Here is a 25624-nt window from a genome sequence, read left to right as displayed (position 1 = left end):
TTTCAACATAAAGTTAGTTTTATTGCCATTTGTTACTTGATGTGGAGTGAGTGGGTAGTTTTAGCACAGGATCACAGTGGTCTTAGTTAGCATGAAGCCCTTCAGACAGCGTGAGGGTCAACACTGAATGAACACTGGCAATCAACATGGTTCTACAGTCAAAGTTGTTAAGAATCATAGAATCATGTTTTTTTTAATCTCTATTCTAGAATCAAGAATGGAAGACTGCAGTTACATCTCACGTGATACAAAGCACAATGATAAAAGTTAGATAATGAAGTTAACAATGGTATTATATCTTTTCTGGACAGTATCCTTTTCCAAAGCAATCACTTGACCTGCAGTTGTCTCTTATGTTGATTTAAACTGCTAATTAGTAACCAATAATCAAGATAATCTTAAAGAGTTATTCTCACACACAGTGAGAATAAACAAGTCCTTCAACTGTGAATTGTTAGTTAACTTGCAATCTACTTAGCTGGTTCACATTTGACTAAAACATTCAAGTTGGGTTTATTTGCACTGCATGGGTATAGTAAAATGGTATTGTGACCAGGTTAGTTGGTCAGTATTTTCACAGAATATATATGTTTTCAAGAATTTAATAATGTTTTATTTGTAAAAACACCATCAATTGAAAGGTGATCAATACATTCAGATAAAGATTTTGTTAACTAGGTTACGCTGGTTTCCCTCTGTCAAACAGTATATTCATCTCTTGGAGTAAAGATACTGTCAAGAATAATTTGGCAGAGCGCAAAAGATGACACCATACATATGATTTTGGTAATGTACATTTTCATTTAGTTTTTTTCCTACGTTTAATTACTACAGTTAACATTTTTCACCTTTAGACCAACCCAGGCTAGAATCTATGACAGAAATATCTTCAACTCAAAATGTCTGACTATAATAACCATCCTATAAACAGTGTTTTGGGTCCTGGTGCTTAACTTTGGGTCCAAAGACAATCCTCGGAGTGGCACTTTTAAACTCATGTTTATCTTGCCACCAGGCGTAGTATCTCACTCTAATCTGACTATCAACAGTTGTACAGGCAGACATAGTTACAGAACAAAGGGGATAAAATGTTATGTCTGTATCCAAGTTTCTGTATCAAAACCATGACTAATGTTGACATCTGGTTTTAACATTGACAAATTAAGAGAAGTGTTTAGATGTGAGGTATCAGGCATTTGGGAAGATGAGAAAGAGATTAAATTAACATCTTGTTTTGAGGGTCTGATGCTAGGCAAACTATAAAAAATATTCCAATAACTGTACAATCAAATATCCTCTAAATGTCAGTTTTACTGGACTCTACAAACTCATAATGGATGTCCTGTGATTTATAATCAACTTTTCAAAAGTTTTTTAGACTTAACAAAAATATATTTTCTGAAAATAATTATTCCAGATTTTCTGAGCACTGGGTGGTCTGAGGGAAAAACATGTATTATGTAAACACACACAGGTAATCTAAGACAGAAATCTAACACTTGAGCACTTGATATTTGAAATCAAAATAATTCCCTTTCTGTGTATTAACCCCGAATATACCTCCAGTTATCACTCACAAGCTTGTCCTGCACTGCATCGCAGCGACACAGTGACACATGCCCTTCCCATATGAAATCTCCCTCATCAAAATTATATACTGCATGAAAAGTTTTTTTTAATGTATATATAACACACAAGGATATTCAATATATATATGTTTTATACTGTATGTATAAGCAAAATAAAAGCCTTCACAAAATAAATCTCTGATTCATTTTACAATATGTAAAACAAAACAAAAATCGTTCTTCTAACACGATTAAAAGTGTTAGCAAGATTATTTTACAACAATGTGCAAATGTCGTTTTATAGATTTTACATTCCCGAAATTATTTTCTTTGACGTTAATAATAATTTTCACCCATTTCCAAATTGATTGTATGTTTTCTCATATGTTAATGGGTAGCAGAATTCCCTGTGGCTGTCCCCCAGAACTGTCCCTCTGAGCATCTGAGCATTTGGCTGGTATGATGAGACCTAACGGGCTCTAGATTTAAGACAAACAACATAAGGCATGGTTTGGCATCGAAGAATCCTCTGTCTGAAGATCGGCAGCAGAAACACTTTTTGTCTGTTATAAATCATAATTTTAATACGTACTTGCTGTCTTGGAAATGGGTTGCCACTGCAGTGCTGATAGTAATGGCCTCAGAGTGACTAATGTTCTCTCTGTCTGAGCGTTCATGGTTGAGATGACAGCTGCTTCTAGCAATGTCTACTAACAAGACCAGAGTCTTCCGGAAGAGAACTGACCTCTCCTGCACGCTGAGACTGTGTCTGGGAGCACGGAGGACTGATACATGAATAGGGAACCATTCGTGTGTGGCAAATTTTATGTACAGACCAGACCAGACTACAGCACACCAACTGAGCCTCGAGCTACATCTGTGTCTCATTGAGAAGCAAGCAAACTATCCTGGGACCTCCGGTTGGAAAGCCACCGGTCTCCCAGCTGCTCAGAGATGGAGGTGAGAGACTTCAACTATTAGGCTGTGGTTTCTACATACATTTGCACAATATAACTCCATAGAGACTGAGGATTAAATCCTGCTCCAGGCTACATCTCTCCCTTTCTCCCCCTCTCTGGTCTATGATCCATTGTTTCCTTGCTTTCTACTTGAAAGTAAAGAAAAATTGGGATGGGACGGTCATTCTTATCTAGAAACATCCATAAGGTAATATGTATCAGGAACAGACAGGACAGCAGCCTTTCTGCTGCTGCTGGTGATCTGTGAAGTTGTCTTTCTGTCTGTCTGTGTCCCTATGAGGAAGACAGACATCTACATCCAGGACAAGGACAACAACCGCTGCCATGACATGGCTGCGTTGCCTAGCATCACCCTGGAGAGTCCAGATATCCAGCATTTCGACAGAGGACACAGAGCATTTGGGACAGAGTCAGGCAAACAGAGATACTGAAGGTAGAGTCAGAGACTAAACTATATGTGGATAATAATATGTGGATCCATAAACAGTTAAGTCTCTGTGAAGTGAATATGGCAACTATAGCCACTCTGCCTGACATCAACCAGAGATAGACAAGAACATTCCATTTGGCACTTCAATAAACCTATGCACAGCCATATATATGTACATACACAACAGTGTATACAGCTATATACTGGGCATGGCATGAACCACACATTACAGTGACGGGGCTGTGGTAATTTGGCAACTAGTTGTATAAGGGGCCTGAAAGTAACAAGGCTACTTTATGTATCATACAGGACAGGTATGTTACTGACAATGTGTCAATTTAGTCAAATTACAGTAGTGATACACAATGTGATACATGGTGAGTGGTACACGATGATAGTGATTAAAAAATGTTTTTTCTTTTTTATTGGATTTTAATGAAAAACATGTCATGTAACTTCAAGGAAATAAAGTGCTTCATTCATGTTCTCGGATAAGGTGTTTAAAATGTAGGTTAAGTCCCAATAACAATGCTCATTGGCTCCCTTCTAATCTAGTCTGTGTGTGTGTGTGCTTGGGTGTGTGTGTGTGTGTGTGCTTGGGTGTGTGTGTGTGCTTGGGTGTGTGTGTGTGTACCCATTTGTAATGTGTTAGTTCATGACATTCCATTCAGTTGGGAAGTAAGCGGAAGGGAATTCTGCGGATCATATTCAAAGGGTGTAAATTCACCCTGGCGCATGGGCCTATACACACTCAGACCAACCCCCACCCCCCCACCCAAATACAAACACCATCCGAGTATGGCCTGGCACCGTGTCTCTATCTCAAAACACTGCAGGACATTGATAACCAACACCCAAGATAGAGAAGCCTGACCTCTGACGTCAATACGTTTTCAAATTAGATTTGGATTTGTTTCGATAAGAACATTGAATTTTCAAAATTGATTTGTCAAAGGTTTCTCGCTTGTAACCCAAGGTGACAACAGGTCAAGGTCACGTGGTGGCTGGTGCTACGTTGCTGTGGGAACAGCAGGAGGAGGTTGTTTGTCATCCGTGGTCTACATCATCAGCCCAGTGTGTTCTACATCACACTCTCGAAGATGATGACCTTATTCTCCTCGGTGCCGGGAGAGAGGGAGGCCAAGCGCTTGATGTCTGTGTCAGGCGCCATGTACTCCAGTTGGTGAGCACCCCACACCGGCTTGGTCAGGTGGTCCCAGCGCTGCAGCGGAGACCAAAACAAACATGCAGTCAAACAACAAATCACGATGAGGACCACATTCTCTCCGTCTGTCTCTGTCAATGCCTCCCTCTGTTAGTCCTATGTCCCGTACCTCTTGGAAGGAGCCCTTGGCCCTGAAGAGCTTGTAGAGCACGCTGACAGGGATGCAGAGCATGGAGGACAGGGCCATGCACCAGCCAATCACCTCGCCCCACCATGGATACACGTACACATTGTTGTAGGTTAGAGGCTTGTAGTTCACCAGGTGGAACAGGAAGATACCCTGGGAGAGAGAGATGTGGAGAGAGTGGTACTGTGAGAATGATACTGTTGGTAATGATGATGTAACGTTTGAACACTTTTGTTAGCGTGTAGCGGTGTGCCGACTGTGCAGGTCTTACCATGCAAACACATGGAGTGATAAATGACCAGCACCACTTCATATAGGGGAAAGGCCGGTAGCCAATCATACGAGCTATGTCATCCATAAAGCGGTCAGCACCTGGAGAACACCATATTGTCACTCAACAACAAACCAAGACTTCTAACTCCACAGGGCTACAGCAAAACTATGACACAAAAGAGTAACTTTTCAGATGTAAACTGTAGCTTCTTAAGAAGCTTTAAGTGTTCAGTCAGGTAAAGGCGGTGATGTCTTACCGTAGACCCAGGCGACAATTATGCATTCCCAGAATGCCTGCCACAGCAGGGTCATACCGCTGGCTGAGTAGTAGTCAAACAGCTGGAAGACGTACATCCCTCCCTGCAGGACACGCAAGCACACAAGAACACATCAGAAATGATGCTTCACAATGATGGACTCACAAACAGGTATTAGATCCTGGCTTTGTCCAATGAAAGAACTCACCTGTGTAACCATGGAGAGATCTATGATGAAGCATAATAAACAGCAGATTGCCACAGCGATTTCACGTCGCCAGCGCATGTAATCCTTTCCCGGAAACAGATCCAGAATGCCTGTTACAAAACCCTCCACACCAACAAACTGGAAAGAGACAGAGAGAAAAAGAGAGAGGGAAATCGAGAGAGAAGATGAGAGGGAGTGTGTGTGTGAGAGAGAGAGAGGGGAGTAGGACTAAGTGGTACATCCTCCTTCATTGTAAGTCCTTAAGTGACGAAACGTATCAAGGTCAAAATGTAGTTCCCCGAATTCCCTCTATAAATGAGGGCACACGGGGTTGTCTGATGTTCAGTATGGGAGCAGTGTGTGCGGAGTGTGTGTTCCGGGCTGCGTACTGCAGGTGGGTGCTGTGCGTACCTGGCTGTCGAGTCCCAGCAGAAGCAGCATGAAGAAGAACAGAGCCGCCCAGACGGGCGCCACGGGCATCAGGGACACGGCCTTGGGGTAGGCTATGAAGGCCAGGCCTGGACCTGGGGGGAGGGGGCACACATCGGCGTCAGACACTCAGCTCTGCAGCAAGGTCACACCAGGCCCTCCACCAGACACACACGCACACACACACAGATGCACAAAACACACGCTCTCCAGCACAGTGGGGTGGGGGTGGGTGGGGGGTAGATAGAGAGGGGGAACGGACGAGAGTGAAATGAAAAGAAAGAACTAGAGAGAGAAAGAAAAGAAAGTGACAGTACATGAGGAGAGGAGGACAGCGGGGTGAGGAAGGAGAGAGAGCGAAGGGGGGGGGGGAAGAGAGAAAAAGAGAGGCGCAAAGAGAGAGAGAAAGAGGCACCTTAGTGAGGTGCCAGTGTGCTAAGTGGTGTGACTGTGTCCTGTCTGCTGTCTTCTCTCCTGTCTCAGTAAACTTTGTGTTTGGACAGTATCATCAAGGCAAAGCTTGTTGTTAATTGTTAGTTGTTAATGTTTCAGTACAGTAATGTTGTGTAGGGTGCAGTCTGAAGGTTTTGTGTCTAATGTCATTACTACTGTTTATAAAGGCCATTCTGTTTAGCTTTCATTTTAGACTAGGTAGTAATGTTAGTAAGGTACTTCCTCAAAAACCAATCCCGCTCATGCTTTGAAATGCTCTTTTAAAGCTGTCTAGATCACTACTGTAGTTAATGAGAGCTACAGTTACATTCATTTAGGTGGGGTGCGTGTATATGCGTCACACAACCAGCAACATGCAAACTATAGCATTTAGTGTTACCAACCAAGTTTAAATAAACCTAAATATTTAAACTTGTGTAGCTTGACAGCTCTATCACTCTCCGCGGATTTATTGAACGACTAATGCCGCCCAAAAATACATATATCGTTTCACTAGAAACTATGACACTACTGTGTAGTCTAAGAAGCAGATCTTCCAAACAGCAGGTTATTTATCTGTGGCTTTGCTGGACTGGGTGGTGAAGACAGCATCGCCACGCAAGTCTGAAGCTACTCTTGAGCATGGTAGGTTGACAGGCCCTAACCCTTGATGATGAATGTGCTGTATGTATGCTGCGTATTACACATAGAGTACATGTACTGTATGGATGTATGCTATGCTATGCTCTGCTCTGCTCTACTATGCTCTGCTCTGCTATGCTATGCTATGCTATGCTATGCTATGCTATGCTCTGCTCTGCTCTGCTATGCTATGCTCTGCATGAAGGTGTCAATGGTCTGGGTTTGTGTTATGTTTGGTGTGTGTTTGTTCGTGTGCTTGTTTGACTGTGTGTGTGTGTGTGTGTGTGTGTATGCATGCGTGTCTTCATAAAAGACCATGTTCGACATTGGAAACCTGATGACTGAGGGAGGTGAATGACAGCCAGATTGTCTCAACTACAGATAGTCATGACAATGACTGCAAGGTTCATACACAGAAAACCCAAAAAAATGACTTGAAACAGAAATAAGGTTTTCAAAAAGGCTACCGATGTGTTTGCAGCGTCTACCTACAAATGGTTTTGACTTGTGTGTGTGTGTGTGAGTGTGTGTGTGTACACACCATTACCCAACTGAGTTAGTTCTAACCATTAATTTTGTTTTACCAGATCTGAGTTTAGTATGGTTAGGGATTGGGAGCTGGTCTACGATTCGTCAACTGTCTGTCCGCTGATTGTAGTGGATTGGTTGCCTTCTCTAGCCCTGTCCTCGGCTGGGCGGTGCCGGAGATGCAGTCTCTGGATGCTGATTGGTGCTAGAGTGCAGTCCCTGGTTCTGATTGGTGCTGGCAGCAGGATTAAAGGTGTGATGCTGTCGTTAGGGAACAGGTGTTTACCTTCTGCAGGGGTCTGCTCCAGGAGGCCTCTTGAAAGCGAGATGAGCTCATCTCAAGAGGCAAAGATCCTGGTTAAATAATCCTTAAATTAATACTTAAATAAATCGAAAATATAGATATATAGAGATATGATGTCAATCACAAGTCAGATAGAGATGGGACTGAGTAAAATCAACGTAAACCCTGTTAAAAGAGGATTCATGATAAGGGGACTCGTTTTCTCTTCCTCACGATTGTACAACTGGCAAAAATGTCTAACGAGACTAACGCTGAAGCAAACACATCTGACCATGAGTCATTCATGTACCTGAACACACACACACGCACCCACACACACTCACTCAATACACACTCACTCAAAACACACACACTCACTCAATACAGACACACACACTCAGGCTTAACTCCCTCGCTTTCTCTCTCACAAACTCACACCGCTACTGCATACACACACATGTCCAACACTTCTGCACTCAATCATTGGCACAAACACACGCACGCACACACACACACGCACCAATCGCACACACACAATCACACACAGGGACTGCACACATGCAGAGTACCAGTGTAGTAGAAGTTGAGTTGTAATGAGGGTCCAACCATCCACGTCCTCGAGTCAAACCCAACCCACTGCCACCTCTTTCCCTCTAACCCCCCCTCCTCCTCCTTTCCTCTCACCCTCTCTAGTCCTTTTCTTTCCCTCCTCTCTTGTTCCTCTCTACCACAGGCTCGCTATCTCCCCCCCCCGTCTCTCTACATTTCTCTTCCTGTTTCTCCAGCCCCATCTCACCCTGTCGTTGCCTTCCCTCAGCCTTATTTGACCCATCTCTCCCTCCCCTCCACCTCTCTCCCTCCCCTCCACCTCTCTCCCTCCCCTCCACCTCTCTCCCTCCCCTCCACTTCTCTCCCTCACTCTCTCTCCCTCTCCCCCTTAGGCGCTAGCAGATGTACTTCACATCAGTACCGATGCCACCTCCCTCTGTGATGCTGGGACTAATGGTATGAGGGAAGTATTATTGGAATCTACTAGCAGGATATTGGAGACCCATTCTTCTCTTGCTGAAGGCAATGGGTTTGGCCCAGAGCTGTGACAAGGAGGGGTTCGTCTGGGTTTATGTTCACTAATGTCACATTGCTTTATGGAGGGCAGCGCAAGAGTTTTCATTGTGGCCGCTCTTTCATACATAGGCCTCCCACCAAGCTGCTATGTCCTCATAGCAACCCCCCCGCAGCAGCCTGGCCCTGTGGTGCTGATGCGGTTACCATGCCAATGGATGTAGAGGATGTACAAATACGTACAACAGCGCTGCTATAGACTGAAGTGCACCAGGGATGACTGCAGGACCAATCAGGGCCAATGCATTGCACAGTTGAGCGACCTCTGTTTGCCTCTCTGGGTAAGCGGTATCACTGTACATTCTGTACGCTCACACCTGGGTCGAGGTCAACTGCTTGGGTGTTAGCTGGAGTCTGTCTGGGTCCACAGATGGGAGGGTTCATATTTCTAACAGCATTGTGCCGCAGACAAGAATAATCAAGCACACACAAGTAAGTGAAATCTTTCTAAGCTAGTATTTCGACCCAGGTCTGCTGAACAGTATGTCTTCATCTGAGCCAAATTGAATAATTGATTGATGATGTATAGAATATTAGGGTAGTAGATGTAGAATAACTGTGACTCAACACTCCTGCTGCACTTTCAGGTAAGTTCCATCCAAACCCTGAAGTATTTCCAGTAGGCCTTATCACACTCCTGTCACCATTGGTCATTAAGAAGTTGTATTTTATTCTTGTATCTGGTATTGGAGTACCATATTTGTCGTAAGTCAAGTAATTGATCAATACAGTCATGTTGACTTTTAACAAAATTATTTTCATTGGGGGGGGGGGGGGGGGTTAATGTACTTATTCTATTTTGGGATATCTACCTTGTTCATTTGGAAGGGATCTGGAAGGAGTAGTCTGTTAATACCAGATCATTTAATCAATATTGAAATGTGTTGATTGCATTACTGATTGATTAATTGAATATTTAAAAAAAAAAGATTTGATTTATTGGTTGTTCTTGAAAAAGAGACCCTCAGACGAATTATGGAGTTGGAATGCAGAATGAGAAAATACCTGGATCAACCTAGCAACTGTAAGTAACCAAACCACTGTTCTCCTCAGTGTCAGCGCTCTCAGAATGATGGAGGTGTGAGTGTGTGGGTTAGGCTGACATGCAGGAGCAGTGAGACATGCCATGTGGAAGAGGTGTGCCGCACACACATGCCCCTGTTCTCCTGCCTCTGGGACACAGCTACCATGGACAGAACTAGACTAACTGACCAGCTGTCAAGGGCTTGACCACCCAGAAATAGCACCACCCATTAGTTAGTGTTGGTTACCGTGGGTAACCAGAGCTCCCATATTAGTTGACACACACGCAGACACACACTCTTCAAACTAAAATGTTAGAGACAAATCACCACTATAGACTAGTCATTCCGTACCACGTACTCACAAACACACACACACAGTTTAGTTTTGAATAGTTGTCCAGACAGAGACACACACACACACATATACAGTACACATAGAATACATGTAACACACACCTACATACATTTTTTCTTTCACACACACACTCTCTCTCTCTCACACACACTCATCCACTCACATAAACATAAACATACATTCTTGAACACACTCACACATGCATACACCCAGACATGCACACACAAATACACGTACACACCCGCTGCCACACACTCACACACTCACTCACACACCCACACACCCACACACCCACACACTCACACACTCACACACCCACACACTCACACACCCACACACTCACACACCCACACACTCACACACTCACACACTCACATCACCGACACACACTCCAACTCTATAGCACCTGTTTCCTAGTAAAGGCAATACATTAACAGTTGTGAAGCAGTACAAGTACATACACAGTTCATGTAAAACAGTATTCACGTTGAATATAATAGATAGATCAAATTTGATTAAAAAAACATTTCACATCACATGTCCTTGGTAAACATGATTTCATCATTTCACATTATTTGAAAGTCCCTTTCATTAAGTTGGCAACAAAAGCATGTCATAAGTAAAACAACATGCACTTGTAAACTGTGAGTGTGTGTGTGTGTGTGTGTGTACACATGTGCTAGTGTCTGTACCTGTTTCTGCCACTTGGGAGATATCCACTCCTTGCTCTTTGGCCATGAAGCCCAGGATGGAGAACACCACGAAGCCAGCGAAGAAGCTGGTGCCGCTGTTAATCAGAGCCAGCATGAAGGCATCCCTGCAACAGACCAAAGCAATCAACTACAGATCATTGTATGGGCACACACCAGAGCAAGATACTAAAGATTTGCGCTAGCATGGAGTCATCCATGTCCATGTCTTACTTGTAGCAGTCATTGTTGAATCTGTTGTAGCTGCCCAGGGCGGTGAGAGCGCCCAGACCAATAGCGTAAGAGAAGAAGATCTGAGTTCCTGCATCGATCCACACCTGTGGGGGGGGAACAGGAAGGACAGACATTTTTTGTTGTTGTTCATTTTAACACACGCCACCTAGATAAGGGTCGACACAGTAAGCTCTGGCCACATATGAAAAGACAGAACCAATCTCACCTGCGCCTCGCCCAGTTTGGACCAATCAGGTTTGATGTAGTACATGATGCCATCATAGGCGCCGGGCAGGGTCACGCCCCTCACCAGCAAGATGATGAGAACCACGTAAGGAAAAGTAGCTGTGAAGTAAACAATCTGGAGAGACATGAGGAATACAGAACTCTTGGAACCATTGTAACACTTGGAGCATTTATATTTCAGGAACATGTCATACATCATAAAACTACAGTCAAAGATTTGTGTAAAAGAAAAGTGTATTACACAAGATAAGTGTTGTATTAAATGTGTTGTGCAAAGCTCAGGTGTGTGACGTCAGAGTATGGCAGTTAGTCTGAATGTGAGCCCTTACCAATACAGTATATATATATATATATATATATATAGACAGTATATATATATATAATCCCTGGCACCAGTGCCAAACTTTGTTCTCAAAGATCTGCCTGCTTGCCAGCCCCCCTGCCTGCCCTTGCTCCTTTCCTGTTTGTCTTTATCTAATCAGTGAAACATTTCAAACATTTCGACCTTTGGCCCCTACAGTCACATGAAGCACAGGGTTATTAAACGTAATCACATAAGGTTAACCACAATGGATTATGAACCTGCTAGCTGACCTGCTGTCACCGGTAACGGCAGTCAATTTTAAGGAAGTCTGTCTGACTAATACACACGTGGGAAACTTCTCAGACTTAGACTCCCCCGAAACTCTTTCCTCCTATCCTCCTCTCCATCAACCTCATTCTGAACTGAACTACACTCCTCCTTTCCTCTCGTTGACACAGTGTTATAGAGAAAAGAGACATGTTCAAACAGCCTTTTATGTCATTCTGGAGCCCTCTTTGACCCTTCAAACATTATTGTGTAACTTTACTGGAATGATAATCTTATTTGATATCACCATTTTATCTAAATAAACCTACACTTCAAGGCTATCAGTTTATGTTCTTAGTGCCACCTATGAATCAAAGCTGATTATGATCTGGCAGGGATCACGTAGCTCTGAAGTATGCACGGGGAACCAGTCACGTCCCACTGCAGACAACCTACCCTCCTCCACCAATCGCAGCTACGCATGTGACAGGCCACAACCCCACCCCCCACTCTTTTGACGTTGCTATAGCAACACTCTCCCTCATCATTTTCAGGATGCACGTGACAGTGGGAGACAAGACGCTGTGTGTGTGTTTGTGTGTGTGTGTGTGTGTGTGTGTGTGTGTGTGTGAATCATTACACAAGGTTAAAGAGAAGTCATCACCCTCTCATTCACTCATGACTGTGAGGCCACAGACCATGTGACTTTGACCACAAATACACTCCCTAATATCTCCCCATAGATACTGAAGTGATACTGTACAAAACCTTCAGTTCTAATCTGCAGTATTTGAGCTATGAATGCAGACTGACTAGCACGTGAACCCTTCAGATCTGGTCTGGCTCTTTCAGCAATACAGATGTTATATAGCTAGCTATATTAGCCATACTGCCATTCTATAGCTAGCTGTATCAGGCATATAGCCCTACTGTAGCTAGCATTTTCAGTCCTAGCAAACTGCTGTAATATCCCTATCTGGCTCCCTACATCTCTGCCCTCTAAATACGGTCTATATTTATCCTTATTGATGCCACCATCCCCCTCCCTGTGCAGGTGCATTAGGAGATGTATAAGTGTGGTGCAGGAGGTCAGTTAGAAGCTAGCAGTGACTTACTGATCCCTAGAGACAGTGAGAGACTGATAAATCAGCTGATCTGTGACTGGTAGCACAACCAAGCGGATCAATGAGCTAATGCTACGTATGAACTTAGCTCTCTACAGGACACCTCCTCAGGAGTTGACAGACGCACAAGTGAAACGGAGGAGAGGGGATGTGGTTACCTTGCCAGTGGACTTGACTCCCTTCCAAACACAGAAGTAGACCATCACCCACACAGCCATCAGGCACAGCAACATCTCCCAGTTAATCGATCCAGGGTGGTCCAGCCCTTCTGAGATGTTCAACACCTTATTTCTGGAAGACAGAAGGGGGGGGGAGGGGGTGGGGGGCATGGGAGGTTTAGAAGACAGGAGGCGTGAGGAACCTATCCCAGCCCTACCGTGCTCTCCCGGCTCATCCCTTCCTCCACCTCCCCGGTCCTAACCTGTCCTCCCCGGTCCTTCCTTGCCCTTTCCTGTTCCCCTCCACCTCCCCTGCCCTCCCGTGTCACTGCTACCATGGCAGTGTACCCTGGCCCTCATAAATGTCAGCCTGGAACACAGAGCTGCCCAGTCATGCAGAGGGGAGTCACATGGACAGCTTAGCCATGAGGACTCGGCCTGCCGCCTCCTCACACATGATTACAGAGAGCACTGCTGCCTAAATAGAGCCGTTTAACGAGCATTGTCACCCTGCTCCTTATAGCACAGCTCAAACACACACAGGGTGCATGCACACACACCAACACCCACACGCACACACAGGCGGCACACACAGGGCTCACATAGGGCCACGAATGCTAGAGAACAATTAGTGCAATTCGTTCTCTAGTCACGACTGGATTTCTGATGACTTCAAGTTGAACTGACAAATGTGCTTTGTTAAAGCAATTAGCTTTTAATCCTAGTGGTCTTAAATCCCTGCTTTAGACTGAACAATGTTATTTCACAGCATCCATACTCCTGATTTAATTTCAAAAACAGGAAATATCACATTGAGTTTTCTGTTGTTGAAGTAACGTAGCCAGGACTCCTATGACGCCAATGAACAACAGGTCTGATTGTGGATCAGGCCATCAAACAAGTGAGAGTAGTTAAACAGTGTTTACACCTGTTGAGAAGTCCTCAACAAAGGGCTAATTGGGGACTTATGGCTGGGCTTACGTCCTCATAACTAGGTCCTCCAACCAGAATGCTTCTTAATGCTTAATTACACATCATCACATTGGTAGTTATTCCCTAAAATGATATATATAATTTAACACTTGGCGGCAATTACATTAAGTGGCAATTGCAATAGCTTCAACAAAGCTACCTATAAAGCTGATGGTCGCAGCTAAAAAAGAACATGCAAAAAAAGGCAACTAACTCCCCAAAATGTTGCTATTTGAAAGGGCTAAAATACTTAATAAAAATGCATTAAAACCTTTAAAAGTGCTACATAGAACATAAAGTCCAGGTCAGATGTCATAGCAACCTAGAACCAGATATCTATTGTAAATGTGCATAATGTGTCTTGAGGAATCCTAACCCTTTATAGCACTGACACACCAGAACCAAAGTAGCACATTAGAGACTCACTCCCAGAACTCGATGATGGACGAGCGACCGTTGGCCAGCTCCTCGCAGGTCATGTTGCCGTGCGTGGTGTTGCCGTGCGTGATGTTGCCAAGCGAGCTGTTGGTGTCGCAGCGGTAGAACTCAATGCAGTTCTCTGAGTTCCAGGGGTTGTCGCAGGTGGACCAGGGCAGTGTGGAGCTGAAGGACTTGATGAAGTAGTAGAAGCCCCAGGCCAGCACCATGATGTAGTAGGTGTTACAGAAGAACACAATCACCATGGAGGCATAGCCCAGGCCTGGGGGGACATAAACAAACAATCAACAACTAGAAAAACCTAAATGTGTTTTTGCTGGTACAGGAAGGAGTACTGTAAAGCCTGTTGTGGTGTAGTTTAACGTATGTATTAGGGTGTGGTTTATCACAGAGGAATTTTGGCAGCATTGTACCTTTAAACAACGGTGCGATGTTCCACACATTGATGCTGCCTGCCTTCATGAACTGTCCCAGAGCGATCTCCAGGAAGAAGATAGGAATACCCCCCACAATCACTATCAGCATGTAGGGGATCAAGAATACTCCTGGAGAATGGGAGGGAGAGGTTGAGAGGGAGAGAAAAAGACCCCATTATGTACAGTACCACATCGATAATGCTATCCACTGTTTAGTCCATATCAAAGTGCACGTAAAGTAGAGAACAGGATGAACACTATGTCTGTCTCCATGTATTGGAATAGAACAGCACATCCTTTTGGAAGTGGTGCTGAGTGATGCACATACAATAAGTACTGGAACATTTCCGCTCCAGTGGCAGGGTTAACGGACACCTATCAGATTCTATTATCTTATCTATCCATCAACGTTAGTTTAAAGAATTATTAACATTCTTCTCATGGTTTGTCACTGCCCATAAAGGCGCCCTGCCTGTGTGGGGTCTGGTTAGCGCAAAGATACATCGGCCTTACGTAATGGGCTGCTGTGTGTGATCATGGATGAGCTGGCAGGAGTACAGAGCATACACACACGCAACCATACCCACACACAGCCCTGCCTGGAATGCAAATTGGAAACAGGAATCCATTTTGTGTCAGAGAACGTGGGCGTGCATGCCCACAGTATGCCTTCTCTTCTCCTCCTTCCTTCCCTCCCTTCCTGCATGGTAGGGTGCCACGGTGCCACTGCTGCCTGTGCTGGCAGACAGGGGTTTGGGATAGAGATAGAGGATGGGAGGTGGAGGGAAGCAGAGTTGAATGACAGGGAACGTGGTAGGGAGGGAGGGAACGTCGGAGGGAGGGAAACCATCAGCAGTGATATGTCTGGATGACTTCACAAGAGCCGTGGCCAGGGTGGGGAGAGGATGAGGGAAGAAGAGAGAGAGCAGGAGGGAGGTACAGAGAGGTTCTACTCTCCCAGCTTAGATTATCTCCATTGAACAATGACCCGCACTGAATGAAGCTATGATGTCACCGCCTACCTAGAGGCTCTCTGATTGGCTGATGAAGAGCGAAGGGAGGGCGGGCTGTGAGCCGAGCTATAAAAAGCGGCACCCCCCGTTGCGTAACGCAGGCTCTGCAGGCAAGAGGGACCAGCCAATTTCTTTCTGCCCGACTGGAAAAAAAAACCAGAAGGAAGAGAAGAAGAAGAGACTTGACATAGCCCTCAGAATTAGCTTGGGTGAATCACCGCAGCAGAGAAGTAACTGAAACAGCCCACAGAGACAGAGAATGCAGACGTGCTGCAGTTATCAAAGTGTTACAGCAAACCACATACTGAGAGCACTGCAGAGTTGATCCTATTTACCGCATAATAAAGCCTTTTGGTTTGTTCGAGAGCAGCTGCAAGGCTACAGGCAGTGTGACAGCACCAGTCAGATAGGGACACTACGCAAGCGGTGTCACGACACATGGTGTGATGTGAATGGGAAGAATTCACCATAAAAAAGATGAATAGACGGCGACACATGCTCTGACTCCTACTTTCCTCGTCATTCTCTCCTTTGCTCACTCTCCCATCCTCTCTCTCTCTCTCTCTCTCTCTCTCTCTCTCTCTCTCTCTCTCTCTCTCTCTCATCTCTCTCTCTACTCTCTCTCTCTCTCTCTCTCTCTTCTCTCTCTCTCTCTCTCTCTCTCTCTCTCTCTCTCTCTCTCTCTCTCTCTCTCTCTCTCTCTCTCTCTCTCTCTCTCTCTCTCTCTCTCATCTCTCTCTCTCTCTCTCTCTCTCCTCTCTCTCTCTCTCTCTCTCTCTCTCTCTCTCTCTCTCTCCTCTCTCTCTCTCTCTCTCTCTCTCTCTCTCTCTCTCTCTCTCTCTCTCTCTCTCTCTCTCTCTCTCTCTCTCTCTCTCTCTCTCTCTCTCTCTCTCTCTGGAGAAAGTCTGTTCATTCACGGCTCAGGCCATCTCTACTATGGTGCCGTTGTGCTGGCTCAGAGTGGGCTGCCGGGGTAAAGAGACTCATTTGCAAACAAAGCGTGCGCTATAGCAGCTCCTGCAACCGGCAGTCAACGGGGATACACACACACACGAACACAAAGGCAGACACAGTACACACACACAAACGCACATGTCGATGTAGACACGCATGCGCAGCAGTCGAGGCAGACACGCCGGTTGTCACAGTGACGTAGTGTGGGTGAGTCATAGGCGCTGTGTCGCAGATGGAGGAGCAACATAATGTAGCATTGCGTGTCGTGACTTCCACCAGGAGTACTGAGCCCCCCACCCCTTCCTGCCTCAGAAACACCTGACTAGGAGGGAGAAGAAAGAGATGGCAGAAGACAGAGAGAGTTGGTCTATGTCTATTCATCTCCATTAGCCTCCAGCAGCAGCTTGTTTCCTCTCCTGCACTAGCTAATGTCATGTGCTGTGTGCTGTAATGCAGTTAACACATGTCCAACGTGGGCCTGACCACATTACAGCCAGTGCAGGCATCTCAATGCCTGGCGCTGACTCATCAAATTTGACTTCCTCTTTATGCACTGAAAATGCATCCTTATTTGGTCGGATTAATCAGCGTATAGGAGGGCTAAATTCACCTATAGCTGTGCAGAACTTGGCCCAAACTGAGCAATCCATAGCTGTACCAGCAGGCCCATGCTAAGCCTGCTAATTTGGACTAAGACATGTTTGGAGCCTGACGGGGTTAGCTCAGACGTGAGAGTCCAGAAGTGCTTCTGCAGCCACGGCAGCTCATTACAGGACAGGTGAACACATCTTCATCATCATCCTCATCCTTGTCATCCTCGCTAGGCCGGGTCGACCCTTCTATAAGCAGCCCGCTTCTCTGTCAAAGCTGGTTCGGAGAGTTGATTGGCTTACTGAGCTTGTTTTGACATGGTATACGTAAGCCTCCCCCTCCCCCCCTAATATCCGCACAAAAATTGTCTCTAGTGCGTAGCTAGCTCGCCGTGTGTTCCAGTAGGGTTTATCTATCGCAGTGACTGTGGGAAAAGTGAGTTTCACAACATGACGTGCAGTCCTTCCGCTAACGTCTCTCCCTCACCCATTCACGCAATCACAGGTACTCTGTATGGGTGCATGATTGAATCAAGATCAGTTTAATCTGGGTAATTGAAAGTTCTGATTTGCAACAATGGAGGGAAGAATTCCAGGGGAACAGAAACACACATCACACACACACACACAGATGAAACAACTAGCAAACATTTGGAAATAGCCCTGTGGGGTTAATAAAAACCAGTAATGCAAAACCAGTAATAAGTCAAATCAGAAATATGTAGGCGGCCTGGTGCCATGATGTAATCATTATTCCCTAACCCTGATGTACAGTGAATATCAGGTCAGATCAGAGAGCACATGGCTCAGTGGGACGCTGTAACATGAGGTGTTGTGTTGGTGTGGTTTACTGGTAGTCCTGTAGGTCACACACATACATGAACACACACGTTATTTTCCGATGTTGGTAAACCTAGGGCCAGTGTACTGTACAGCAGACCACAGAGGTGATGTGTTGTAACTGGAGCATCGACTGTAACGACTTGAGATCATGTCTGTAGCCATGCTGTTTCTGGCACAGTTCCGTGTTAACAAGCCGGCAAAGAAAAGCTCAGCTCATTTAGATTAAACATTGAAATGCCTCAGAAACAGATCTACAGATTAACAACCCCACTTTGATGAACCAGCTGATTGGGAGACTCAAAAATGTATACCTTATTGGTTGGCAAACAATGCATATCAATATATACTCTGATTTCATTAGTACAGCACTGTCATGCAAAGCTCTAAACAGAGATAGCAGACACACAAAAGCAACCTAGTTAGCATGGCGCTAGGCTCTAGCATTTTTCAGACGTATTGTAAACTAGCTAAGGGAAGCTAGTTAGCCGCGGCCTGAACGTTGCTTTAGCTGCCTGGTCACAGGGCAGTCAGGATGGGGATTAAGAGATTAACAGACGCTCTTCTTAATCGCTGGTCCACGTGGGATGGGGTGATGTCAGCAGGGGCACACAGCCAGCTCGCGATATGCACGTCGCCACCACTGATCGTTCACATGCCCACCGTGCACCCCTCTGACCACACAACATGGCTGCAGCCTAGAGGCCCTACCTGGACAGAGGCCCTACCTTCTCTATGGACACTTTTCATGTCTGAGGTGCAAACTATAAGGATTTGAATAACAGTCTACTAAAGCAAACAGCATCACAGCATAATCTCATTGACATGGTCTGTAGAACTCCTTGTGGAATTCATGATGACATTTATGATATCATCATGTTAATTTACACATTTACAATGTAATATTTGTTCCCCTAATATTTGTACTCCAAGTGATGAAGTTGGTGTGTATTGGTGGCAAATAAATACCAGTGTTTACACTGCAAGAACAACAATGTTTTTAAAACATTCCAACTGTAACCTTATCTGATTCCTAAACAACTGGCTGCACATCATTAGAGCAAAGTGATAATGCGGTCATAGGTCAATTACATGTGTGTTTAGGATTTTGTGTCTGATGGCTGGATGTTAACAAATATTTTGCAAAAGATCCCTTGATCTCACTGTAGTTCCTCATTACTAAGATGATGATGGTAAACTGCCCAAGGACAATCCGTCCTGAATCCTAAGTCTGCTCTGGTATGACAGACACACACAACTCAGCTCATCTCAGAAAGATGAAAAAATAAGCTTGTGGCTGTGATGATAATCACTGTGGGATGGTGTGCGGCTTGGTCAAACAGGGCATTACTGCTGACTAGGGGGCTGAGCAGGGGAACATGGCTTAAAAGCTGGACTCCCGAGCGGTCCCAGCAAGGACACATAGTATCACTGCAGACAGTCTGCCAAGGACAGACAGTCACACACAGCGCGGCAGTAGCAGGCTGGCAGGCACACTGCAGAACTCATAAATCTAGTTAGACAGGAGGTCTGAAGATGGGGGCGGAGGGAGGGCTCGAGGCTGGAGAATGGGGCTGGAAGGATGGGGCAATGACCATAGCTGGAGAACTAAAAGGGCAGCAGTGAGAGGCCACAGAGAAGGGAAGGGGGTTCAAATGGGCTGTGAGGTTAGAGGCTGGGGTGTACAAGGTAGGCTGGAGATAGAGGGTCAAAAAAAACATGGGAGGTGTCTTGGGAGCTGAGATAGGGGGTTTGGGAGGTAAGATAGAGGGGTTGTGCGTCTTGAACTAGATACACAAAGTAACTGTCTTTGTAAAAGACACTGAGTCTACAGAGAAACCTTTTCATACAGACTTGACTTGAGTAGACACAGCACTATGATTGCGGGCAAAACACAGATAGGATTGACTCCACGGGTGACCTTGTCATAAATGTCATAAAAACACTCAGATAGTTGCACTGAGGAAAACACTAACCTTGCATCGAGAGGGAACTGAATATCAATACTCTGCATGGTTAATTAGTTTGAACAAAGGTCAAGCGACCATACCAGCAATGTTTAAGTGTTAAGATTCAACCAAAACAATGAGATTCAGGAATGTGAGGCAGTCTGTAAGTCGGCTTGGGTGTTTCGGTCAGTCTAGGTGTCTGTGTGCAGTCGTGCGTGTGTGTGTGTGTGTGTGGGTGTGTGTGCGAACGCATCTCTATCAGTCTCTGTGCAAGTGTGCCATGGCCATGATTCTTACTGTTCCTGTGCGACCCAGACATTTGAAACCGGGACAGACTGGATCTCTCTGGCAGTACCCCGGACAGGTCTCCAGGGTGTTAGCCACTCATCCAGAAAAGCAGCGGCTTCAACAGCTAGAACCCAGTCACAGGCCTCAGACAGACCTGGCACCACCCCCCGGGGCTAAAACAAGTATTACAGAAGAAAGGTTTAAGAGATCAACCACAGTCCTCTCCTCTGTCTCTCCTTTCTTCCCCTGTCAGTGTGGAGACGGGGTCCCTTTGTGTTTCCAGGAGGGATGTTTCTCTGTCCTCCTTCCCACCGGCTGGTTGCCTTGCCCTCCTGGCCCACACCACGCTGGGTCACTGGCTAGCGCCGACCCTCCATCTCCACTGTCTATTATCTAAACACTCTCCTGGACTGGTTTCCTTGTTAGATACTAGGCTAACAGAAACCCTAGCGCAATGACAACACACAGACGCCCAGCAGGAGGCTAGGCCAGCAGTAAGACAGCAGGAATGTAATCATGTTATCATCTACTGGAGGTTTTAAACTGAACTCTAAACATTGTAGGGGCAGGATTTCTCCAGGTTCTCTGGTATGTTGTCTTAACTTATCTTGTCCATATGCTGAAATGTTTTATATTGCAGTGAGGGTTTGGGCTACGCAGTAGACTATCATCTTGGTCAAGTTTAAATGTATATTACCCTCCAACTAATCTTTCAGTGAAGACATCATCTAAGGAACAGTTAGAGTCCAAGATGTCTAGCCCCAGTTGTCACATTCTTCATCAGTTTAAGTCTATGCATAAATTATAATGAATAATCGATTTTTGAATGACTCCATTCTCTTTCAAAGAGACAAAGTTTATCATTCTAGGGGATGTTGTGTCTTTAGTTAAATGAGGAAGTAATTCATTCATTCATTCATTCATTGCGACTGAAGGAGACAAGGCTGCTGCCCAGGAGATGGTTGGCAGGTGGGTGGTACCTGTGTGTAGCTACGACTGTCGAGGCAGTCTACAGGGCCACTGAAAGTATTGATCCCTTTACCTAGTGTTTAAGGCACTTGTGTGTGTCAGACTATAACGGTTAAAGGACAATTCCATGTCATCCATTTTGTATATTAAAACTGGGTCATTGTCCCAACTCGGAATAGTGCGCATTGATGTTTACGTTGGACAAAATGTAGGCTCTTGGACAAATTAAGATCATATACGGATAATTTATTAGGTTGGTTCACCATAGGCTACAGTTAACAAACGCAAAGGCGACGAACAGGGGCCCCCCTCATAGCTCTAATCAGCGTCATCGCAGATTCATAAGCGCGCGCTGACCTGGCAGCGTAGCCAAGGACACACACTGCCGCGCTGTTCCGGAGGATGAATGACCAGGTTTGATTCGTTACATTAACCTGCGGCCACTATAAAGACTAGGCTATATTTTGGTTTAAATAGACTAATACTACAAAGAAACTAAGGGAAGGCTATGCGCTTATGCCAGCAAACCGATCATATTTCGTTGGGGATGATATGACGTGGCCTGTTTGATGTGCACGGTGCACTCCCGTCACATGGACAGGCTACGCAAGCAAGACGTGATATTTGACTCATCCATATTTACGAATGGGAACTGCTTGTGTTACATTTGTATTTCGTTCTGTTTTTGAGGGTAACTGAAACACTGAATATGTAGGCATATGCTAAAACTCACCTCCACCGTTCTTATAGCAGAGATAGGGGAAACGCCAGACGTTCCCCAGACCCACTGCGAAGCCCACGCAGGACATGATAAAGTCCATCTGTCTGGTCCAAGTCTCTCGTTCGGGATACCCTGGCTTCGCTGCTGACGCCATCCCGGCAGGTGCAGCGCCGGCCGCGCCGCCGCTTCCAATGAGGTTGCCATTTACGCCAGTTTGGTGTCCGTTCCCGTTCGGGATGAGATGACCCTTTTTCTCCTCTCCCAGGACCACGCTCACTTCGCTGCTGTCGGTGCTGTATGCAGATTTCTCCATCCCAATTACGCACTTGTAAACAAAACACCCTCAATGTCCAGGTAACACTGAGGTGAAAACCAGTAAAAAGATCAGTCAATAGGATTCAGAATAATCCCGGATAAAACCTTCCACTCTCTCTTAATCTTATACTCGTTTGGGTCGTTTTCCCTTTATGGACCCAATATCGTCCCTTTGATTCACTTCGGACAGCCCTTTAGATAGGGTCTGGTCCGTGCCCTTCTTTATATCACGGTTATGTTTCAAGTCACAAGATATTTAAGTTATCGCTTTGCAATATCGAACACGCAACGATGAGACGGTGGTCAGAATCGATTTTTTTTTAATAAATTTTGGGATTGTAAAATTAAATTATATAATTTTGGAAGACAATCTCTCAAAAGAAAAACACCGAATTGGACAGCACCTTCAAAAACAATCCACGAAACACTTAAATGTGAGTCTGAAGAATCGCATGGGAACTTAGCTCTCAAAGAGGAGACGGGTGTCGAGACGAAAAAAACCTAAGCGGGCGTTGCGCGCGCTCGATGTTGAATGTACTAAAATTACATTCGTGGTTTTAGTCTTGAAAATCCGTTATCAGACCATCTTCTTCATTGGGTGCTTTCAAATGGAAAAATAATGTCGACGAGATAGATCTACCGCGAGTGTTGTCCACTGCTGTCTAGATGCACTGCTCTCTGTCAATTAACAAGCTCTGCAGTCGCGCGCCGCTTTAAAAGGGTAGCTGTTGAAGTGAACGTCACTTGAATTTTACCCCTCCCCCTTGCTTAAGCACGCAGTTGCCCTATTTCAGCCTTTCGGTTGTCATTCCGTAGCTACTGTTCTTCAGAGCTCAGTAACTTTAACGACGCAGCACAGGCTACGTGACCATAGTGACAATAGGGAATAGGCAATGGGCATCAGTAGTTTATCACCTAGCACCTGTCAAATTATTGTGGATGTTTTTGACATGATTAAGTAGTCATTGTGATATCCACACGCAGGCGCGCACGCAGAAACCGTTTTATTGTGGGTACGAGACGGAATACATTAGCTTACCCGTCATGTTGATTTATCATGTTGACATCCATATTTGAACCTTTCCTCACCCACTACAATAATGAAAATAAAGTTCAAGGAAAAATATAAATCCTATGTAAATTTAGTTTTCATATATTGAAATAGTAGCATAGGATGAAAAATACGTGAGATGTTAGGGGTTCAATATGCAAAGTGGGGAAACCTATTTTTACTAAAGAAAGGAAATAAATTAAGCAAGGAGGGCTTTTTAGCAAGTGGGGAACACAACTGGACCTTATCTTACGCATCTGGACGAGTCTAAACGAAGGATAATTTATGTACAGTCTACAATCACCATCAACAAATGTAAATTCAACTTACCAATGTTAGAAGAGAAAAATATAGCGCTTGTTGAATACCAGTTTGCCAGTGTGATGATCTGTGGGTCAAAAGGCTCGCTATGGAGTCCAGGTATTGTAGGCCGACGTTAGATGTCCGTTGAACTATTTAAAGTTCAATTAAAGAACGATTTGGTCAAAGATTACTCCAATACGATGAGACAGAGTTCGGATAATTTAAGTCGGTGAGTTGCAATTAAAATTGCGTTTGGGTGCTTCTTTACTCGATCTGTCCAGGCAGCTTTGCAGTCACTAACCTATAATCCTCTGAAGAGCAAATTGTGCTGTCTTCAACTTTGATAAATCCCGGTAAAGGGAGTGTCTTTGGTTAAGAGTCAGCCCCTTTATGCTTGGTGAATGGAGGTGAGTCCTGGATTCTGTTTTTTGTGACTGCTACACATCTGGGAAACCTTTTCCTTCTTTCAGTCACACATAACCACAGACACACAACTAAGATGCACATATCTCAATTGTTTTTGTTATGTGGATTTTTGACACGCAATGGACATTTGACTCATTGTAATTAGTTGACTACAGAGATATTGCAGTCTGTCACATAATCAAAAAAGGATTTGGACATGATTGCATCTTCCGATGGTCTAACATTCAGTATGTCTCTTTCCTACTAGCTGGAATCAATGGTATATTATGAGGACATATATAAAGCACAATTTTTTCAAACCCTTATGAATTTGGGATCATAAATCAAATTCACAAAGCATTAAAAAATCACAACTGTTGCTTAAATCCTGGAATTGTCATTTTAGTTACTCAATTGCTATCAATGACCTGAACCCTGTAGTACAGAGTGCTACACCATCTTTATTCACAAACATAACCTCTGCCAACAATACTGTACTACACCAGCGCCCGACAAGCAACAGCACCTGCAACTGTAACACCATCTTCAGGGGTTTTACTCAGAGTATTATTGGCAGAGGAATTGTATATATCAGGTATCCTATAAAAATAGCCCCCCTAACCCCCCCCCCCCCCCCCCCCTAGCAACATCACAGACGTGCTCTTCCATACTAGGGTAAGTCAAAGGGATTTTTTTGTACTATGTGTGTGTGTGTGTGTGTGGGCAGGCATGCTTCATCCACATGTACACACAGCCCCACACACACAGTTGTTCACATAACCTAATGATAAATATGGAAAAGCTAACCACTTGCTAAGATAATGGTAAAAAAAAACTTTTACTCCTCAAGCTTCTCTGAGGCCCAGCAGGTTCTTTTCCCGCTAGAAACAGTACCATAAACTTAATGTCACAAATACTTTTGTTTTATTATGTGGAGGAAAAAAAACTGTACTACTGATAGTTGCATTTTAATGCAATTTTTTTGTACTATGTGTGTGTGTGTGTGTGTGTGTGGGCAGGCATGCTTCATCCACATGTACACACAGCCCCACACACACAGTTGTTCACATAACCTAATGATAAATATGGAAAAGCTAACCACTTGCTAAGATAATGGTAAAAAAATACTTTTACTCCTCAAGCTTCTCTGAGGCCCAGCAGGTTATTTTCCCGCTAGAAACAGTACCATAAACTTAATGTCACAAATACTTTTGTTTTATTATGTGAAGGAAAAAAAACTGTACTACTGATAGTTGCATTTTAATGTTGGATTAGAATGTCTTGAATTTTCTGTGAGAAAGCAAAGCAAATGGTCACAGGCTTGAGAGGGGGTTAATTACATTACAAGGGCAGTTGACCATTTGAGATGATCATCTTGGAGTTCTATGATGTGATCTTAGCTGCAAAGAGGTGATCCTATGGAATGTAAGGGTAACAAAGACTGTTTTGGGATAGTTGGTCTAGAGTTAATTATTGTTATACTCTGATTGTACT

At 44.6% G+C, this 25624-nt stretch overlaps 1 protein-coding gene across 1 annotated transcript; it reads right to left on the bottom strand.

Annotated features, from left to right (window-relative positions):
* Positions 1-23067, bottom strand: slc6a8 (solute carrier family 6 member 8). Its single transcript, XM_062459852.1, has 13 exons — positions 22069-23067; positions 14730-14861; positions 14305-14578; positions 12907-13039; positions 11034-11168; positions 10808-10911; positions 10577-10701; positions 5480-5592; positions 5069-5206; positions 4861-4963; positions 4602-4702; positions 4313-4483; positions 1-4200 (listed from the first exon to the last, which is right to left on the bottom strand). The coding sequence occupies exons 1-13, from the start codon at positions 22367-22369 to the stop codon at positions 4060-4062; spliced, it is 1971 nt and encodes a 656-aa protein (XP_062315836.1). The 5' UTR covers positions 22370-23067; the 3' UTR covers positions 1-4059.
* Between the last annotated feature and the right edge of the window lie 2557 nt (positions 23068-25624).

This window comes from Osmerus eperlanus, chromosome 4, assembly GCF_963692335.1.
Source record: "Osmerus eperlanus chromosome 4, fOsmEpe2.1, whole genome shotgun sequence".
In the NCBI taxonomy this organism is placed as follows: Eukaryota; Metazoa; Chordata; class Actinopteri; order Osmeriformes; family Osmeridae; genus Osmerus; species Osmerus eperlanus.
The sequence above is the reverse complement of the archived record's forward strand: the minus strand, read 5'-3'. Positions and strand labels throughout refer to the sequence as shown.

What these genes read in the sequence shown, in the direction of transcription:
- slc6a8 (XM_062459852.1), bottom strand. Translation starts at nt 22,369, where the DNA reads ATGGAGAAATCTGCATACAGCACCGACAGCAGCGAAGTGAGCGTGGTC. An exon ending in CATCGCACCGTTGTTTAAAG is followed by an intron (nt 14,579 to 14,729) that starts GTACAATGCTGC and finishes ATGTCCCCCCAG; the next exon opens with GCCTGGGCTATGCCTCCATG. An exon ending in CCAAACTGGGCGAGGCGCAG is followed by an intron (nt 10,912 to 11,033) that starts GTGAGATTGGTT and finishes CCCCCCCCACAG; the next exon opens with GTGTGGATCGATGCAGGAAC.